Source organism: Maylandia zebra, linkage group LG11 (genome assembly GCF_041146795.1).
Source record: "Maylandia zebra isolate NMK-2024a linkage group LG11, Mzebra_GT3a, whole genome shotgun sequence".
NCBI lineage: Eukaryota > Metazoa > Chordata > Actinopteri > Cichliformes > Cichlidae > Maylandia > Maylandia zebra.
Window position 1 is genome coordinate 15,495,786 of NC_135177.1, and position 18,639 is coordinate 15,514,424.

The 18,639-nt window shown below is 40.5% G+C and overlaps 1 protein-coding gene and 1 long non-coding RNA gene across 22 annotated transcripts in view; one reads left to right on the forward strand and one right to left on the reverse strand.

The window, feature by feature from the left end:
• LOC143421056 (uncharacterized) lies at window positions 1-4,908 on the forward strand. The gene is made up of 3 exons (XR_013100786.1): window positions 1-133; window positions 544-621; window positions 4,781-4,908. It is a non-coding gene; the product is annotated as an uncharacterized LOC143421056 (long non-coding RNA).
• A 2,590-nt stretch (window positions 4,909-7,498) lies between these two features.
• Window positions 7,499-18,639, reverse strand: part of plecb (plectin b) — a 131,621-nt gene continuing 120,480 nt past the window's right edge. For all 21 annotated transcript variants that reach the window (XM_076889848.1, XM_012923456.5, XM_076889842.1 and 18 more), the window contains 3 exons: window positions 8,709-15,779; window positions 8,415-8,531; window positions 7,499-8,261 (listed from right to left, as the gene is read on the reverse strand). In XM_076889848.1, coding sequence (XP_076745963.1) covers window positions 9,609-15,779 — 6,171 coding nt within the window. In that variant the 3' untranslated portion in view covers window positions 7,499-8,261; window positions 8,415-8,531; window positions 8,709-9,608. The remainder of the gene's footprint in view (window positions 8,262-8,414; window positions 8,532-8,708; window positions 15,780-18,639) is intronic.

Genomic DNA, 18,639 nt, shown 5'->3' on the forward strand with positions numbered 1-18,639 from the left:
GCTTTGGAGAAGGGTCTGTATTGTGGCGGAGGGGATGCCAAGGGATGTCCTTATTCATGCTGCTAACTAACAAGTCCCTCAGGCCAGACTGGAACCAGCAGTGCAGCAGACTAACAGCATTACCATGACAAAGGTCTGTGGTCGGATGCAGTATGATAAAGGAATGGTACAGATAAAAGACACTCCTTTATTTCACTCCTTTATTTATTTCTCTCGCTGGGGTTCAGACTAAAGCTTCACTATGTTTCCTTTTGAAGATTAAATAATTATTTTCCCTAGAGAAGACATGGAGACTGAGATTGTGTTGGACGGCTGCATCAGATTTTAAGTTAATATGCGGCTAATCTGAATGATGCTTCTTTCTTGTGTCTTTGAGTTTTCTAAACAACACTGAGATTGAATAAGACCCTGAAGCACCGTGAATTTATTTGCGTCATTTATTGTATGATTTGCCCCTGTTGGGCAACTCTTGTCCAGCTGAATTGTAGAAGCAACAGAGTCTTTCTTCTGGAAAAACTTGAAGTGCTTTTTCTTCTTTTTCAGGCACACTTCCTGCAGATCTTTGTTCTGTGCTGTGAGCTTTGTCATCTCTTGGAAAAGCTCTTCATGCTGCACCTCAAGGTTTTTACACTTTTTCTCCAGTTTTTCTAATTTTTATTGCTTTTCCTCATGCTTTTCTTCCAGTTCCTCATATTTTCCTTCTCAAACTTTCTTTTCCTTGTCATTTTTTGTTTGTTGTACTTTGTCATGGACGGCCAGTAACTCTTGATGTCTGCTCTGCAGATTGTGAAGCGTACACGGGATGTCTTTATATGTTTTTTCCTTTTTCTGATCTGTAATATTTCCTAAAGTAATGTTTGTGTTTTTGTATTTCAATTGCAATTGTATTTGTTTATTTTTAATCATTTTAAATCCAGATATGTATAAAATTCATGCTCTACATTAATATAAATAATGCAAGCTATGTCTCAGCCATTGGAAGTATGAAAAATAAAAAAGGCTGAAGCTCACCAAAACCTTCCAGCTATGCGATAAGATGTGGCGCCGTATCTTTAACGTTGGTCCCCAAGGAAACGGTAGCCGCTTTCAGACACAAAATGTAAAATGTCTGAAGAATGAATAACTAAAAAGAGCTTCTGTTTTAAAAAACAAAAGATATACGTACAGGTTTATTCTGTTCCTTTTCAGTTAATCAATGCCTTGAAAATTCAGTCAGGACTGTGAAACCCATGCCCAGACTAAATCAATCAAATCAAACACCTCTTAATCCTTGTGTGCAACCGATTCACAGATGATTGAAAAGGTGCAGTCACCCCTCACTAGGAATAATCACATGAAATATTACCGTGCCTTCCTTGTACCCCACAGAGTCGTAATATGTTAATGTTATGAGCAGGGATAGCTTTCATTTACTGGACAATAGGGTAACCAAAATGAAAATGTTCCTTTATTCAAAGCTGAATTAATTATTTAAGTGATAATAAAGCACAAAATGCTGTGAGACAAGCAGAAATAGTAAATTAGCAAATTTAGATTCACATTTAGAGTTTAGCCATACATGGTCTCTTATAGTTGTATAAAACTGAAGTAATTTGACTAAAAAGTAACAGTTGATGGAAACATGACAAACTTCATGGGCAGCTAGACTGAAAGGAAACCCTTACATTTTAATAGCATTAACATTTATCGATAAAAGCAAGAGAGAGTCCAACATTTGAAGAGCAAAATGGCATTCCACTATGACCTGCATTTTTCTAATACTTGTTTGGTTTTTTGATTATTATCTTGCAATTTTCTCAATCACCAGTAACCCAGTTAGTAAGCCTGGTTGTAACTGGCTAACTGTAACTGGGTTCGGTTGCGACAAGTTGCATTTATAAATATTTGTAAAAAATTTGGTTGTATGACTAAATCTAATTGTGTTCAGTAAATGCCCACTTAGTTAGATCTGAATGCTTTTACCGTAAAAATCCTGCTTTCCTTTCTTTTCTTTTTTTTCCTGCCCCCTTGCCTCTTCCTCCCATCTGAGTCTGATGTCTTTTCAATGTGTTCGCTCATGTGTGCAGAGGGCCTCCAGTGCCAAGCACTTCTCTAGCCCGGTTGTCCAGGCCAGGCACAATAGGGTCTGATTCCCCAGCCCCTCTGTCCTCCTGTGGTCTAAAGAAGTCTCTCTGCAGGAGGGGACGAGGACCACCTCAGTGGCCCTCTGAGTATTTTGACAAACTTCCACACTCCTGCTCCTCTCTTTCAGTACACTCAAAGGTCTCAGTATAGTGACTTGCATGAGTCATTGGTTTAGCTTCCCTTTGATTTCTTTGCTCTCTTAGTCTCCACATCGTTTACAGGATCCAGTATACTATTGTTAAAACGGAGCCTAATCTCCATTAGGAAATTGAGCAGCTGAAGTAGAAGACATAAAGACAGAGTGACATTACATGAGAGTGATAGACAATAATGAGGGAAAAGGGCACAACATTGAGTGACAACACAATTGATAGTGATAAACAATAAAAATGATGTTCATGCATGGGAGTGTCTCTCTGACCTTGGGGGGAGTTGATTGCTTGTGTAAGTATGGACAGAACTGAATCTCTCATTTTCTGCCTACTCACGTAGTTGCCGGCCGCTACAACTTCAATTTATTAATTATTATAATTTTTTTTATTATTATTTATTAATCTAATACAATTATATTTATATAGCACAAGGTGCTTTATATTGTAAAGTAAAAACCGTAGAATAAAACAGAGAAAACCCCAACAATCAAATGACCCTCTAAGAGCAAGCACTTGGTGACAGTGAGGAGGAAAAACCCCTTTTAACAGTTTTAACAGGAGGAAACCTCCTAAAAAAATCTCCTAAAAAGCCGCAACACTGCCTTCAAGTCAGGGGACAGGGCTGCGTATAGGGCGGCCAGGGCAGACCTGAGTAGAGGCATCAGGAAAGCTAAGGCTGCCTATAGGAGGAGGATTGAAGATCACTTTGCTGACAACGACCCCAGAAAAATGTGGCAGGGGATCAATCACATTACCAACTACAGAAGCAATAACCAGGCAACATCTAGGACTGATGCCTCACTGGCTGAGGATCTAAACCGTTTCTTCGCCCGCTTTGAGACGACCAAGCCCTCAGCTGCCACACCACTTCCACCCGCCCCCAGCACTGGCACACTAACACTTAGGGAGCACCAAGTGAGGTGTGTTCTAAGGTCAGTGAATCCCAGGAAGGCGGCAGGTCCTGATGGAATACATGGAAAGGTTCTCAGAGCATGTGCTGACGAACTGACCGGAGTCTTCACTAAAATCTTCAACCTTTCCTTGTCATCAAACACCGTCCCGCCCTGCCTCAAAACCTCCACTATCATCCCCATCGCCAAGAAGACAGCTGTGGCCAGCCCAAATGACTACAGGCCTGTTGCACTTACGCCTGTAGTGATGAAGTGCTTTGAGAGACTGGTCTGTCAGCACATCAGGGCCGGTCTGCCTCCCACTCTGGACCCCCACCAATTTGCCTACAGGACAAATCGTTCCACCGAGGACGCTATCACCATAGCGCTCCACACTGCGCTGAGTCACCTGGAGCACCGAGGAAGCTATGTGAGAATGCTCTTTCTGGACTTCAGCTCAGCATTCAATCATATCATCCCGGAGATCCTGGTCCAGAAACTGTCTCACCTGGGACTCTCCACCCCCATCTGCCTCTGGATCAAGGACTTCCTGACAAATAGACCACAGTCTGTCAGACTCGGCCCCCACCGGTCCAGCACCATCACACTCAGCACCGGGTCTCCACAAGGATGTGTTTTGAGTCCCCTCCTGTTTATGCTCTACACATCCGACTGCTCCCCTACCCATCTCTCAAACACCATCATAAAGTTCGCGGATGACACCACAGTGGTTGGACTCATCTCAAGGGGGGATGAGTCGGACTACAGAGATGAGGTCAACAGACTGACTGAGTGGTGTTCAGTTAACAACCTCCAACTGAACACCACGAAAACTAAAGAACTTATCTTGGACTTCAGGAAGGGCAGAGCAGACCCGGCCCCACTTTACATTCACGGGAACTGTGTGGAGAGGGTACACTCCATGAGGTTTCTGGGCGTGCAGATATCTGATGACCTCTCCTGGACTGCAAATACCACGGCGGTGGTTAAAAAGGCCCAGCAGCGTCTCCACTTTCTGAGAGTGCTCAGGAGGAACAACCTGGAGGAGAGGCTGCTGGTGACATTTTACAGAGCCACCATAGAGAGCATCCTAACGTACGGCATAACAACATGGTATGCAGGGTGCTCAGCTGCAGACAGGAAAGTACTGCAGAGGGTCATCAACACAGCCCAGAAGATCACTGGCTGCTCTCTGCCCAGCCTGGAGGTCACTGCAAACTCTCGGTACCTCAGCAGAGCTGGCAATATCATCAAGGACCACTCTCACCCCAGCAACCAACTGTTTGAACTATTACCGTCAGGCCGACGGTACAGGTCACATAAAACCAGGACAAACAGATTCAGGGATAGCTTCTTTCCCAGAGCTATCACCGTAGTAAATAAGCACAAAAACAATTGAACCTATTCCATACCGTCACTGTCATTATATTAATGCTGCTATCCTGTATATATTGTACATACTATTGTTTGAGTACTTACGATTGTTTTTTTTGTACTTTTTATATTTTACATTTATATTTATTATTGAAACTTGCACCAAGGGAGTGGCACTCCAATTTCGTTGTACTCTGTACAATGACAATAAAGGCTATTCTATTCTATTCTATTCTGCAGAACCAGGCTCAGGGAGGGGCAGCCGTCTGCCGTGATTGGTTGGGGGTGCCGAGAGGGAGGCAGGACAAAAGATTAATTTATTTGACTTCCACGAGTGTCTCTTCTTGAGCAATGAAATAAAAGTCCTCACCTTGTATTTCTTGTTCATGTGCATGATAATATGCTAACAAAATCACAATACCCTTCGTAAGCTTGCTAAACATTAGCATTGTCATAGCAATCATTTAGCAGGGAGAGATTAGTGCAGCTCAAACTGCACTGAACTAATAAATGAAAGTAGAATGAGAGTAGATTTTTTTTTATTCTAATCTTGTGACCTGATAATAAAGTAGCATTGCTGAATTGTTTTCATGTGTGATTAAAAATGGAATCCAAAACATATTTTTGTAAAAGTACTGTAGCTGGCATAAACAGGGAGTCAGGGAGAGAGAAAAGGAAGCAGAGGCACGACAGATGGATTTTAATTATGTAGACTTGCTTGGCAGGAAGCTCAAAGATGCTACAGATTTTAATAACAACATCAATTAATTAAATATACTATTTTTTCCCCTTTATAAAAGTGCCAAACACCTCTTTTTTTCTTCTTCCCTGGAAATCAAATACTGCTCTTTTGTCACTGATGTCTCAAAGTTACATACAAGGTGTCCTTCAGACCTGCAAATAGTCACTATACATTACATTTAACTGCTATTGTGCAATTACACACTTTTGCTGCTCAGCACAGAGCTCCCAGAAGTGAACCTACTTGCTTCACTATCTGTGAGATACCAGTGGCATCTAATGAGCATCACAGTGTTCAACTCACTGGGATATTAACACAGTATAAACATACGCAGAGGTGCATTTTTTCACCAGCCCGTGTCATACGATGAACTTTAGAATGCAGGCAACAGCATGCAAGCAGACACACACACAGTAAGGCAAACTGACCCTGGGGTCCAAAGGAGGTAGCCTCATCTCCATGCTCTTGAGCCACTGTCTCAGTGCTCTGATTTGACCCCTGAATTCACACTGCCATTGGCTCATGTCCTCTATTTCCCTGCTGAATCAGAGAAGAACAGGAGAAAACGTTGCATTGATCACATTTTAGTCAAATACTATTACCACTGTAATTTAGAATCATGCACATAAGGATTGTACTAAATGAACTAATGATTGCAAACACAGCACTCAAACAGCTAACATCATTAATATTCATAAGTAAATACAGTTATTCATTGGTAATATTTAAATATTCATATACAGACCTGCCAGATCTTTTTTTTTTTTCTTTTTTTTGCAGTTTTATGACTACTTTTACTGGTGTGTGTGAACTGATGGCCTGTCTTGGTTGGTTATACTTTTTCATGCTAATAACAGTATTCATTTTGCTATATCCTGATAATGACACAATACACTGCTGTTTGTGGCTCATCATTTTATTGCTACTTATGTGTTACTGTTATTATAATGAAATTACAGCTACACAGATATAGTATCAGGATTTCTTGGTTTAAAAACTTTCCAAAATAGATCACTAGGAAGGCATGTGCTCTCTCTGTCTGCTGGGCTGGAACTTTGGTTTTCTTGTTTAACTATGTTCCAATCAGATGCTTTACACTTAGTGCTTACTACACAATTCAAGACCCTGTCTTTGTGTCTGTGACAAATGGAAATGCACTGGTCCACAAAGCTGCTACAAATGACCGTTGTCACAGGCTGTTGGTGGCCGCTGTCAATCTGGCAGTCATTCTTTTTTCTTTTAATGTGCCTAGATTGTTATCTGTTGTGGTCCAGAGTATTTCATTCATTCCTTTTGCTTTTAAATTCGTTTACAGTAGCATACCCATAGCTCTGATCCTGTGAAGTAGCTCCTGGTGATCCAAACAAGTAGCAGCCTTTATCCTGCAAGAAACCAGTGGGTAAAATATACAAAATGATCCCTGTTCCAGTCTCTCTGCTTTAGCTGAGACTGTTAATGGAGCAATTCATTATTTTATAGCATTCTGTATACAGTGGGTTTTATTTCTCTCTGTGTGCTTACCTCCCGCTCATCAAACGCAGGGAGAGTTGGGGTCAATTCAGAGTAGTCAAGGGAGCTAAGTGAAGAATTCAGGGTGGTGAATGCCCCGGAGCTTCTGTTGGCAGGCTCTTCCATCAAACCCACTGGCTAATGTTGGCACACAGAGCAAACATCTGTATGCATGTAGTGTGAAGGACTTTGGGTGTAAACAAACATGCATACCCTGAATTCAGAAACCCCATTCTGGGGTCTTTTCACTCTGATTTATGAAAAGCTAGAAAAATAGAAATTGTATAGAAAATTGACTGTAATTAGTCGTGAAATGCCTAATGACAGAAACTCACTTATGTGATAAACAGAATAAACAGTGGGTTTAGGGCAGAGCAGGAGTTGGACCTGTGGCGCTTTCACCTGACTGAGCTGCTTCCTTGCAGAAAGTAGGTCTGTCTAACACTGCCCTCATGTGGTTGACTGTTATTTATTTTTTCCTTCTCTTCTATCAGTGATAAGGTACTTGTTTCAGGTAATAGTATCATATCACATAGGTAATAGTATTATATCACATCTACAGGCGTATTAAAGCAATTGTTCTATATAGAATACATACTTATTTAATCAAATATTAACGTAGTATTTATATTAATGTAAACTGAGGCAGAAGCAGTGAAAAAGTACTCTTAAAAAACTGGGTACTGATATACAAATGACAAGAATGCTTCTTCAGAGCACGTTTATTTACAACATAGTGTTAAGTTCACATACAAGAGGTTTTTTTGCCATGTCGCTGAAGCAACATCTGCCCCATAACAAAATCCAACCAGTTAGTTTGTCGTTTTATATATTGCTGAAACTTAAATTGGCACACTTAACACTTACTGAAGTTGCTTTTATTTTACACCAACATTTTTCCCCCCCAATATCCTTTAAAAAGTTAGTAAAACATGCAAGACATTCATAATATCAAAACCATCATGAAAACAAAAAGATTTACAGCAGTAAAACTTTAAAGATGCATAACAGAAATAGGTCATTTGAGAAAATAACTAAGCACAATTATTCTTTGTGCTGTCTTTGAATCTGCAAAAAAGGAAATTTGCAGCAAAAAAAAGGCAAAAGAAAGGAATTAATTTGAAAAAACATAAATTCATGCAATGTGGTGCTGAATCAATATCTCAGTTCTCTAAATTACTTTCATAGGTACTTCAGTTGAACTGGATATGTAGTCAGGAATAGCAAAAAAAAAGTCTAGATGTATTGTTTCGATTGAAATGTACACATAAATGTTTTTATTCTGAGTGGCTTTTCTCTAAAAATGCCAGGATATAACATAAATATCAGTATTAGCATTCAAGTAATAAATACATGGCAAATGGTAATAAATGAAGTGTTCCTAGAAAGGCTTCCCAAGATGATGTTGACTCAGCCTCAGCTTCCTTCAACAGTGATGTACAATGGAAGAAAGGACATACTCAATGGTATCTAGAAGCAAAAGGAAAAAAACTATGTAATCAAAATAAACCAAACAATGCAGCGAGAAATTAAAAAGAAAGCAATGAAATGAATACTGCAAAACAAATCTTGATGAAACAAAGCTTAATCTTTGAAAAACAATGATGCAATTATGCTCTGTACCTGTGTTACAGCATGAGGCTGGCATGGACTCACAGATCCATCCAAGGTTAGAAGATCGTATTCTCCAGCCAGTTGAGTACATGTGACCAGATGTTGGATTCTGAGTGACTGAGGCAGCTGTCAAAAAACAAGGAAGATGGTGAAAAACAACAATAATGAGAATAAACAGAGAAAGTTGACAAGTGAAATGACACCAAAGGCAGTGTTTGGGACTGGCTATTAGTTGTGATCAAAACAAACAGAAGAAAATGGGCAACGAAAGAAAAACAAATACAAATAATAAATTCAACTTACAAGAATCAAAATAACAGGAGCAGGTCTGTGGAGGGGATCGGGATCGAGTCTGACATCATCTTGGGATTTAGTGGGAGCACTTGAGTGATGATGGTTATGAGCAGTGTGTAAAACAATGGTGCAGTTAACTCAAAAGATGAAAAGACATACTGAATATAAATGGGTGTAAAAGCAAAGTAATGACAGATCTAAAACTGATTTCAGAACAGTGTACATGGATTTAATTGTGGAACTTGTTGCATTCCTATAGTGTCTCTTTGTGTAGTGTCGCAGATGTATTCTGTGCTGCAAGTTACTGGGTGCATAATGCAGTAACCCAGACAATTTGTAACATTAAAAAATTAACACATACTCTGTGCATACTCTTTACAAACATTCAGGAATTTTAAATGCATCCAAATATTTTAGTTAAAAACATTAGAATTATGTTAACATTTGGTATCTCTTTACCAGTACTGTTGAAAAAGATAAAAAATAAACAAAATTTCTAAGGAAACATGAAATATTCAAGAAATATTTCTGTTTGATATACAGGAAGTATATATTAGTTTCAGAAAGTATAAAGTATACATCTTTTGAATTGTGTTATATAAAAACTATAAACTCAAACAGCAGAAAAGGCATGCTTTGCTTTGAAAAATATAAACTCACTTTGTCATCTGTACCAGAAGATATGAATATTTTATATATTTTGCAATGCCTGGTTATGTTTCTACATCTAGAGCGCATGTTTAGACTGATGTTATATGAAAAAGTAATAACCTAGACAATTCTTGTTTTGGCCACATGCAGGGAAGAACAAATAAATTATATTTTCTGTTACTTTAACAATTTATTTCCTGTTAGAAATGCAACTGTAAAGTGCATTAGTACTGCTGGTTTCTAGTCAATATATAAAATCTAGAATCTGCGGCTGTAGCCAGAAGAAGATGTAAAGGAGGAAGATGAGAAGTTCATGCTAAAGCCAGAGCCAGCATCAATACTGCCTCTCCTGGAGCCTGATCGGGATCCGGTTCTTGAGCCACTCCGGGAGCCATAAGCCGATCCAGAGCCACTAGCATTGTAGGGACTGTAAAGGCCTTTGCTAGACTGGGAAGAGGCTTCCAGAAGCCTTAAGCCGGAGCCTTCCTCAACCATACTTTTGTCCATGGCATCTTTGAAGGAGATTTTCAGTTTGGTTTTTGGGCAGGTCAGATATTTAGAATAGGCACCGACATCCCTCAGTTTCTGGGCAGTGCGAGCATCGATCGTACCCTTCCTAATGGATTCATCTATTGACACCCTGCCCTCAACATCAGGCTCAATGAGTCCACCAGTTAGATATTGGACCTCAAGGAAACGCTGACCAGCCTCATAATACAGCCAGCCCTTTTTCAACGCCTGGGAGGCAGACATCTTCACTTTAGTTCTGGGGTCTTCAAATCCATTGAATGCTTTTTGAGCCAGGTTCAGACGATCAACCATGATTTTGTCCACAAGACCTTTTTCTGTGGCCTCTGCAATTGAGTATCTCTCTCCACTTGTGGGGTCAATTATTCCACCTGTACATGCCTGGGCCTCCAACAGTCTTTGACCAGTGATGTTATCTACCAGATTTCTGTGGATTGCCTCAGTGACAGACACTTTTTCCAATGTGTCTATGTCTAATATTCCTGCTACAGGGCCAGTCTCCTCTGTTGGGTCATTCCATATGACTGCAGGTGGTTTAATTGATGGTAGGGGGCTCATTGAAGAGGAGTAAGTGGAACCAGTGGTAGAACCAAATGAGGATGATCGTGAACGGAAGCCTCCCATGTTTCCAGAAAGCAAGTCAGCAAACTCTGTGATGGACAGGTTTCCAGCTCGGTATGTTTCAAGAGCCTTCTGGTCAATAAAGCCACGTGCAATAGCGTCATCAACATCATACTGTCTTCCTGACTTCCTGTCAATAATGACGGATTTTACAGTGCCATCAGAAGAAGTCATTGTGATTTCTTCCCATTCACACTCCTGCTCAGCAAGCTCCAGGTAGGTTTGGTGGTCAATGAGCCCCTTGCGGTAGGCCTCATACACAGTCATTTCTTTGCCAGTCTCTGGATCTACAATGACAACTCTGCGTTTACGTACTGAGGATTTGGAAGAGGTCTTTCTTTCCCGCTTCTTCTCTTTGAGTAGCAGAAGCACCAGGCCGGTGTCAGGATCAGTGATACACCTCTCCATCAGCTGGAGGTAGGTTAGGTTTTCCTCAGTGTTGGGATCAAAAAAGCCTTTGGTATCATCAGATGGATCTGTCAGTATCTCATTCATTTCCTCATCGAAGAAGCCACGATTGTAAGCCACCTCAACTGGCAGACGGTGGCTTTCCTCCGGGTCAATTATTCCGCCAGTGGCAATCTGAGCTTCGAGTAGACGGATACCATGATCTTTTAGGATAAGCCCTTTCTTCATGGCCTGGAACAAAGAGATTGTCTTGCCTGTATAAGGATCTCTATATCCTGTTACTGCACGCTCAGCAGAGAGAAGCTTGTCTTTGAATTCTGGGCCTACTATTCCCATCTTTACTGCTTCATTGACAGTCAGTTTGAGGTTTTTGATTGGATCGATAACATATCCTGTGGCTGCCTGGGACTCAAGGAGTTCAAATGCAGTGCCTGGCCTAATCATGTTCTTCTTCATAGCCTGGTAAATTGACAGCCGTTCCTTTGTGGACTCCAAAAATACACCAGCAATACAGCCTGTGCCCTGCAGGTACCTTGATAGCCTATTACTAATCTCCTCTACTGAAACAAGACCTTCATTCAGGTCAGTGACGGTCTGCTGATCAATGATTTGTGAGCGAATCAACTCCTCAATTGTGATTTGTTTTCTCAGACCCTTGAATGTCAGCCGCTGGTCTCCCAATGAAAGCAGGCGCAATCCACCATCCAACTTGCATCGTTTGAGTAGCTGTGCATAAGACAGTTTCTCATCAGTGACAGGATCAATGAATCCTTTCACATCATCATTCAGTTTCTCATTGGTTTCCTTGTTGATATAGCCTCTTTGCATAGCGACATCTGTTGGCAGGTGGAACTGGAATTCAGGATCAATAATACCACCAGTGGCAGTTTGTGCCTCCAACATTTTGAGAGCATAATCCTCTGGAACGAGATCCTTTTTCATGGCCTGGAAAAGTGCTATGATTTTTCCACTGTAGGGATCTTTGTATCCTGTGACAGCTCTTTCAGCTGAAAGAAGTTTATCATGGATCTCAGGGCCAACAACACCCTTACGGACAGCTTCATCAACAGTGAGCGTTTCGTTCTTCAGTGGATCAACAATGAATCCTGTAGCAGCTTGGGCTTCTAGGAGGGTGAGGCCTATTTCTGGTTTAATAAAACCTCTCTTCATTGCTTGGTATATGCTTAGCTTGGAGGTCGAGTCTGTTGTGACGCCTGCGACACAGCCTGTCCCATAAAGATACTGCTTTACACTTGTCAACTCCATTATGTTACGGATGTCTCTCTTGCCCTGTTTAAGAAGGTTGTATGTTTCCAAATCAATGATGCGAGCATTGTAGAGCTCCTCAATAGTTATCCTTCTCCTTATAGTCATATATGACAGTGGACTATCATTTCTGATGATCTCTCTTTGCTCCATGATCTCAATAATGATGATGATCATCCGCTCTTTAGTGATTTTACCAGAGCGATATTCATCTAGGAGCTTCTGCCTCTCTTGCTCTGGAAGCAAATTTGAGTTCATGATATCCCAGAGATTCATGGGTTTATCAGCAAGCCCCTCAATAGGAATGTCAAGCTGGGTACTGGACAGCTCACTCTGTGTTTGCTCCTCTGTGTAGAGGTATGTCTTCTCTACAACAGTTGGAGACTGCGGCTTGGAGAGTGAGAGCATGTACAGGCCGGTGTCTTTATCTTTTTGGCATTTGTCTTTAAGTTGTCTGTAGGTTATAGTGTCATCAGTTTCTGGGTCAGAGAAAACTTTGTTTTCATCACATGGTTCAGAGAGGGTCTTGGCAATATCTCTGCTCAAAATGTTCTTCTGATATGCAACATCAGTGGGGACACGATGGCTTTTTACAGGGTCAATAATTCCTCCACTCACAATCTGGGCCTCCAATAGGGGCATCGCATGTTCCTTTAAGATTAGATCTTTCTGCATTGCTTCAAAGAGGGAGATTTTGTGGCCTGTGAATGGATCTTTGTAACCAGTGACAGCTTTTTCTGCAGAGAGGAGTTTTTCATGTAACTCTGGACCAACAACTCCTGACTTTACTGCTTCATCTACTGACAGGCATTGGTTTCTTACAGGATCTACAATGAACCCACTTGCAGCCTGAGCCTCGAGAAGTGAAAGGCCAGTGTTATGGCGGAGAAGCTTTTTCTTCATAGCTTGATAAATGCTGAGTTTCTCTTTTGTTGGTTCCAGGTAGAGTCCAGCAATGCTACTAGAGCCCTGGAGGTATTTACTGACATTGGGATTTTCACTGACTTTCTTGGGTGTAGTTTTGCCTTGTTGAAGCAGGTCAAAGGTTGGTTTGTCAATGATTTTAGACTCATACAGGGAGTCTGCTGGAACAGGAGCTCTGAGTCCCTTGAAGCTGGACTGTTCTTGTTTCTTGGCTTCTTTCTCATCTACAATTGTGATGATAATCTTAATTATCTTTTCAATTGTAATTTTTCCTGACCTAAACTGTCTGAGCAGGTCAAGTCTCTCTTCCTCAGTGAGGTATTCAGAGTAGATAATTTCCCACAGGGTCATTTTCCTGCCCTTAAATGGTCCAGAGTTAACTTCTACAGTAGCCTGAGTCATAGCCTCTTTGGTCTGGGCTTCGGTGTATGCTGGTTGTTCCTTAGCATTGATTGCTTCATCAGAGAGAGGGAGGACCCGCAGACCAGTTTTCTTGTCAGTGACACATCTGTCAAAGAGCTGAGAGTATGTGAGATTTTCTTTTGTGTTGGGGTCAAAGAAGCATTTAGTTTCATCATTTGGATTACTCAGAGCCTGCTTCATTTCATCATCAAAGTAGTTTCTCTTGCAAGCCACATCATGAGGAATGCGATGGCTCTTTACTGGATCTATGATGCCACCAGTTGTCATTTGGGCATCGAGTAAGCGGAGTCCTTGTTCTTTAGGTATGAGATCTTTTTTCATTGCTTGGAATAGAGATACAGCTTTTCCAGTGTATGGATCTCTGTAGCCTGTAACAGCTCTTTCTGCAGACAGAAGCTTTTCATGCAGCTCAGGACCAACAACACCTGCTTTGACAGCTTCATCAACAGTATACTTCTGATTGTGAACTGGGTCGACCAAGTAGCCTGTACCTGCTTGGGCTTCAAGCAAGTTCAAGGCAGGCCCGGGCCTCATCATGTCCTTCTTCATGGCTTGATAGAAGGACATTGTCTCCTTAGAGGAGTCAATGACTACACCCGCAATACAGTTCGTGCCCTTCAATGCTTTGTGGACAGGCTCCATTTGAGACACCTCACTGACAGTCATGTTGCCATTATGCAATTTGTTGTACAGATCTTTATCAATGATTTTGGATTCCAGAAGGTCAGTAGCAGGCACGGGTGCTCTCAGACCATCAAAGGTAATTTCATTTTTCTTCTCTTTTTCCTCAGCAACAGTGATAACAATCTTAATGATCTTTTCAATTGTGATTTTGCCTGTCTTGTACTGACGGAGGAGGTCCTTCTTCTGGTCTTCTGTAAAGTATTCTGAGTTGATTATCTCCCAGATCGTGACAGTCTTTCCCTTGAATCTACCAAATGGTACAGACACAGTTGTTTTGCCGAATACATCTTTGGTCTCTTCCTCTGTATATATACTAGAGCACTGCGCAGCTTTGTCTGTGATTGGCAGGAGTAACAGACTGGTCTCAGGGTCAGTAGTGCATCTTGCCATTAACTCAGAATATGTCAAAGGTTCCTGAGTGCTGGGGTCAAAATATCCCTTTGTGTCATCTGATGGGTTCTCCATGATCTTATTCATTTCTGCATCATAGTGTCCTTGTTTATAGGCTGTTTCAGTGGGCACACGGTGACTGTTGATTGGATCAATGATGCCACCAGTAGCAAGCTGAGCCTCAAGGACTCTGATTGCATGATCGTGTTCTATTAGCCCCTTTTTCATGGCTTCAAAGACTGAGATCTTTCCACCAGTGTATGGATCCTTGTAGCCAACAACAGCCCTCTCAGCTAAAAGCATTTTGTTGTGCAGTTCTGGGCCAATCAGTCCTTCCTTGACAGCTGCATTAACAGAAAGTTTCTGGTTCTTAATTGGTTCTAACATGTAACCTGTGGCTGCTTGTGCTTCAAGAAGGATCATGGCTGTGCCGGGAGTAATTTTCTTCTCTTTTGATGCTTGATAGATTGACATTTTTTGATTGGAGGGTGTCAAAACACCACCAATGGCATTCTTTCCTTTGAGAATGTTTCTTAGACTGTCAGTCTTGCCTAACTCTTCAACAGTGGTTTCACCATTTTTCAGTTTATCAAACTCCTTCTTTGGTAAGACACCAAGCTCATGAAGTCTGCTTGCAGGTACTTTGTCACGGATGCCATCAAAAGCCAGCTTTTTGTCTATACCATCTACCACATCACCAACATTCTGACCATTGTAAACTGTATTTGTTGTCTCAATCGTTGTTAGATGGATAACATCTTTGTGACGGACAGTTTCTCTAGTGTGCTGATCTTTTTGAGCATCCTCAAGCTGCTGTAGCTTCTCACGCAGTTTCTGGTTCTCTTCTGCCAGAATCCTTTCCTGCTCTAGTCTCTGCCTCTCGAGTTCTTGCATTTCTTTTTGCTTTCTAAGCATTTCTTCCTCAGCCTCTTTCTGTTTACTAAGGGCTGCATCCATGGTAGCCTGGAGTGTCTTTTTCTCCTGCTCCATCTGCTGTTTCTGGCGTTCCTGTTCATCTTTGAGAGCCTTGGCCTTTTTCACTTCCTCTTCAAACTGGCTCTCAAGCCTCTTTTTCTCATCTTCAATGAGTTTCTCTTTCTTTAATAGCATCTCCTTTTCTGTCATGAATGTCTGCTGGAGGACTGTCTTCTCATGCTCAATTTTTTTCTGCTGTGCATCAGCCATCTGATGGAAAAAAAAAAACATAAAAAGATAAGTTACAATATGTTCACAGCTGTGGCACCGAACTACGTTTTTTATTTTTATTTTGTTCTGTTTAATAATTGCAACAAATTTATACAATGCACTCTGCTTATGCTAATGGCGCAAAATACTAAATGAAATTATAATGTGAACATGTGTGCGTTCCTGTTTTTTCATGATTATGTTATCATTTTTTAGCCAGTCGTCTTCTTCTATCTATTTTTAGTTACCATTTTAATAAGATTATGTAAAAACTGTTGTCACTTCATATTAGCATAGCTAAACCTGAATCTAATGTCTGATACACATTTTGTTGTAACCTGTTACCCCTGGTCATGTGTATCCACTAGAACTCCCACTGTTGTTCAAAAGTTTGGGGTCCCTAAGAGATGCTTTTGTTTTTACAGAAACGATGTGTTAGCTCTGATCTAATTTTTTTTTTTTTATCTCATTCATCTCATTTAAAGAACACTAAAACTGAACTGAAAAATGTTAATCATATTTAATTATTATTGATATCATACCAATTGTTTTAATGGAAAGATTTTTAATAGAAAATCTGCATGGGTGTCTAGGGGGCCATAGAGGCTGAACCTGTTGGGGGGAATTAAAAAGTAATACATTGACCTGAGCAACAGCCTTTGAGAGTTTGATTCAAGTTTCAAAAAAGAACTTGGTGGCCTCGGGATTTCATATCTGCTTTTTGTAAATGATGTGGTTTTGTTGGCTGTATTGACCTTGCGCTAAGGTACTTTGCAGCCAAGTGTGAAGCAGCTGGGAAGACAATTAGCACCCCAAAGTTCGAAACTATAGCTTTTGGCTATAGCCGCATATACTGCTACTGTACTAATATGTGCAGGTTTACACTTTTTTCCCCTTGGAAACAGCATGCCATTTCAGAGCAAAGAGAGGTAGCTACAGGAGATTCAACATGTTTTTGAAAAAATGTTGAATTCGTCTGTTAGAATTTGTTTTTGACATTTTGGAGGTTGAGAGAGCCATTCTAAGGATTAATCTGACATATTTATGTCATAACAAATGCGCGAGCATAAAAATGATCCGAGCAAATAATTTCATTGCAGGTAAATTCCTCGCATTTAAATTCAGCAACCCACAGACGTAGAACTTAGTAGCTGCACCCACAAAAGGTACCATCGTGCGTGTAAGAGTGTCTGCTTTGCACATGCTTCTACAGTTTTACAGACAACAGTGCAGAGGCTTCAGAACCTTCCTTAGAACCCTCTGGTTTAAAATATTTCTTCAACATTAAAGTAATACAGTGACAGTTGTCGGTGTTTCCACTACTGCATTGCAAACAGTAACTGTTGATAATTAACCCTCTGTGGTCGACGGATGTGCCGACATGTCCAAAACACATGACCAATTTAAGCAACTAATAGCAACAAGATACAGCCACACTGTGTCTCCATTTCAACTTGTGTTGAAAGTGTGGACTTCAACTTATATACCAGTTTTTAAATTGTGTTGATAGGGTTAGGGTTGTTGAATCTCCTGTAGCTGCCCCTCTTTGAATTGGCATGCTGTTTCCAGGGAGAAAAATAAGTGTAAACCTGGACTCACACAGCATTATTTTTGTTACATTACTTGACTTGTTGTACAATGTGACTTTCTGATTTGTGCAAAGCTCTCGCATGCAAGACGGCTTCTTTATGCACGCGACTGAGTTCTACTTGACAGGTTGTTGAATTTAAACGTGAGGAATTTAATTGCGCTTGTGAAATAAAATTATTTGGTCTGATTATTTTTTTTGCTCGCGCTTTTGTTATAATATAAATATAATTTCACACAAGTGAAGCACAGAATTGCATTAGTACATATAACATTGAAATCTGTGTATAACAACTGACCTCTAGAATCTATCCAAATGCTGGCAATGCTCTTTTATTTTTCTCAAAGCTTTGTGATGCTACTTGTACTTATCAAAGTCAGTATTAGATATTCCACTGCCAGTCATGAAACTGACACAGTGCTTCTAAGTTGGGTCACAGTGGCAGCAGGCTAAGCAGAGTATTCCAGAGATCCTCGTCAGTGCAGTCGCCCTATGAAGAAAACTCATTTCGCCCCCTTGTATTCGCAACCTTACTCCCTTGGTGATTACCCAGATTTCATGACCATAGGTGAGGGGGCTTTAAAAATATTACAAAAAATACTCCTACTAATTGGAGTAAACAATGTAAACTCATAAAATATACCTGACAAAACTATAATTCCAAAACAACAGATCGGTTTGTTCTTGGTGACTGCTGTTAAAAAAGTAACACGGTATATGGGAAATATGTTTAACAAACTTAATGTGGATTATTAAGCAATCAGTTAGTTTGTTATCAAGTTATTATGGTAGCTTTTTAAATAGATAATACAATTATTAGGATACTGGGCTTTTGGTGGTAATAATGACAAAGCGACCAATCTTGCTAACTATAGGGAATTTCTATAGATATTGCAATATCATTATTATTGTGAGGTTTTCTTTTGGGAGGGGGGCTTGAAAAACAATTATTATGACTGGACATACAGGGCTCCATATATTAAGTCAGCTCTATGGCAGATGTACTCTTGGCCTGCAGTGGCAACACAGTATTCACAATGAAGGTTATACTGTCCCTCGAGTTAGTGTAGATCTTCTCTATTTCCCTCTGTTGCTCAAATTGCTGAACAGTTCATCTGGTTTTCGAACTGTATTTATAATAATGTTTGTTTTTAATTTTGTCACAAGCTAAGGGATAAATGAGTTTTGAAACTGAAAGAAAAAATGAAGCATGTCAACATTGCATGATACGGCTGCACATTCAGGTTGTTTTCTGCATGAGCACAGTGCACT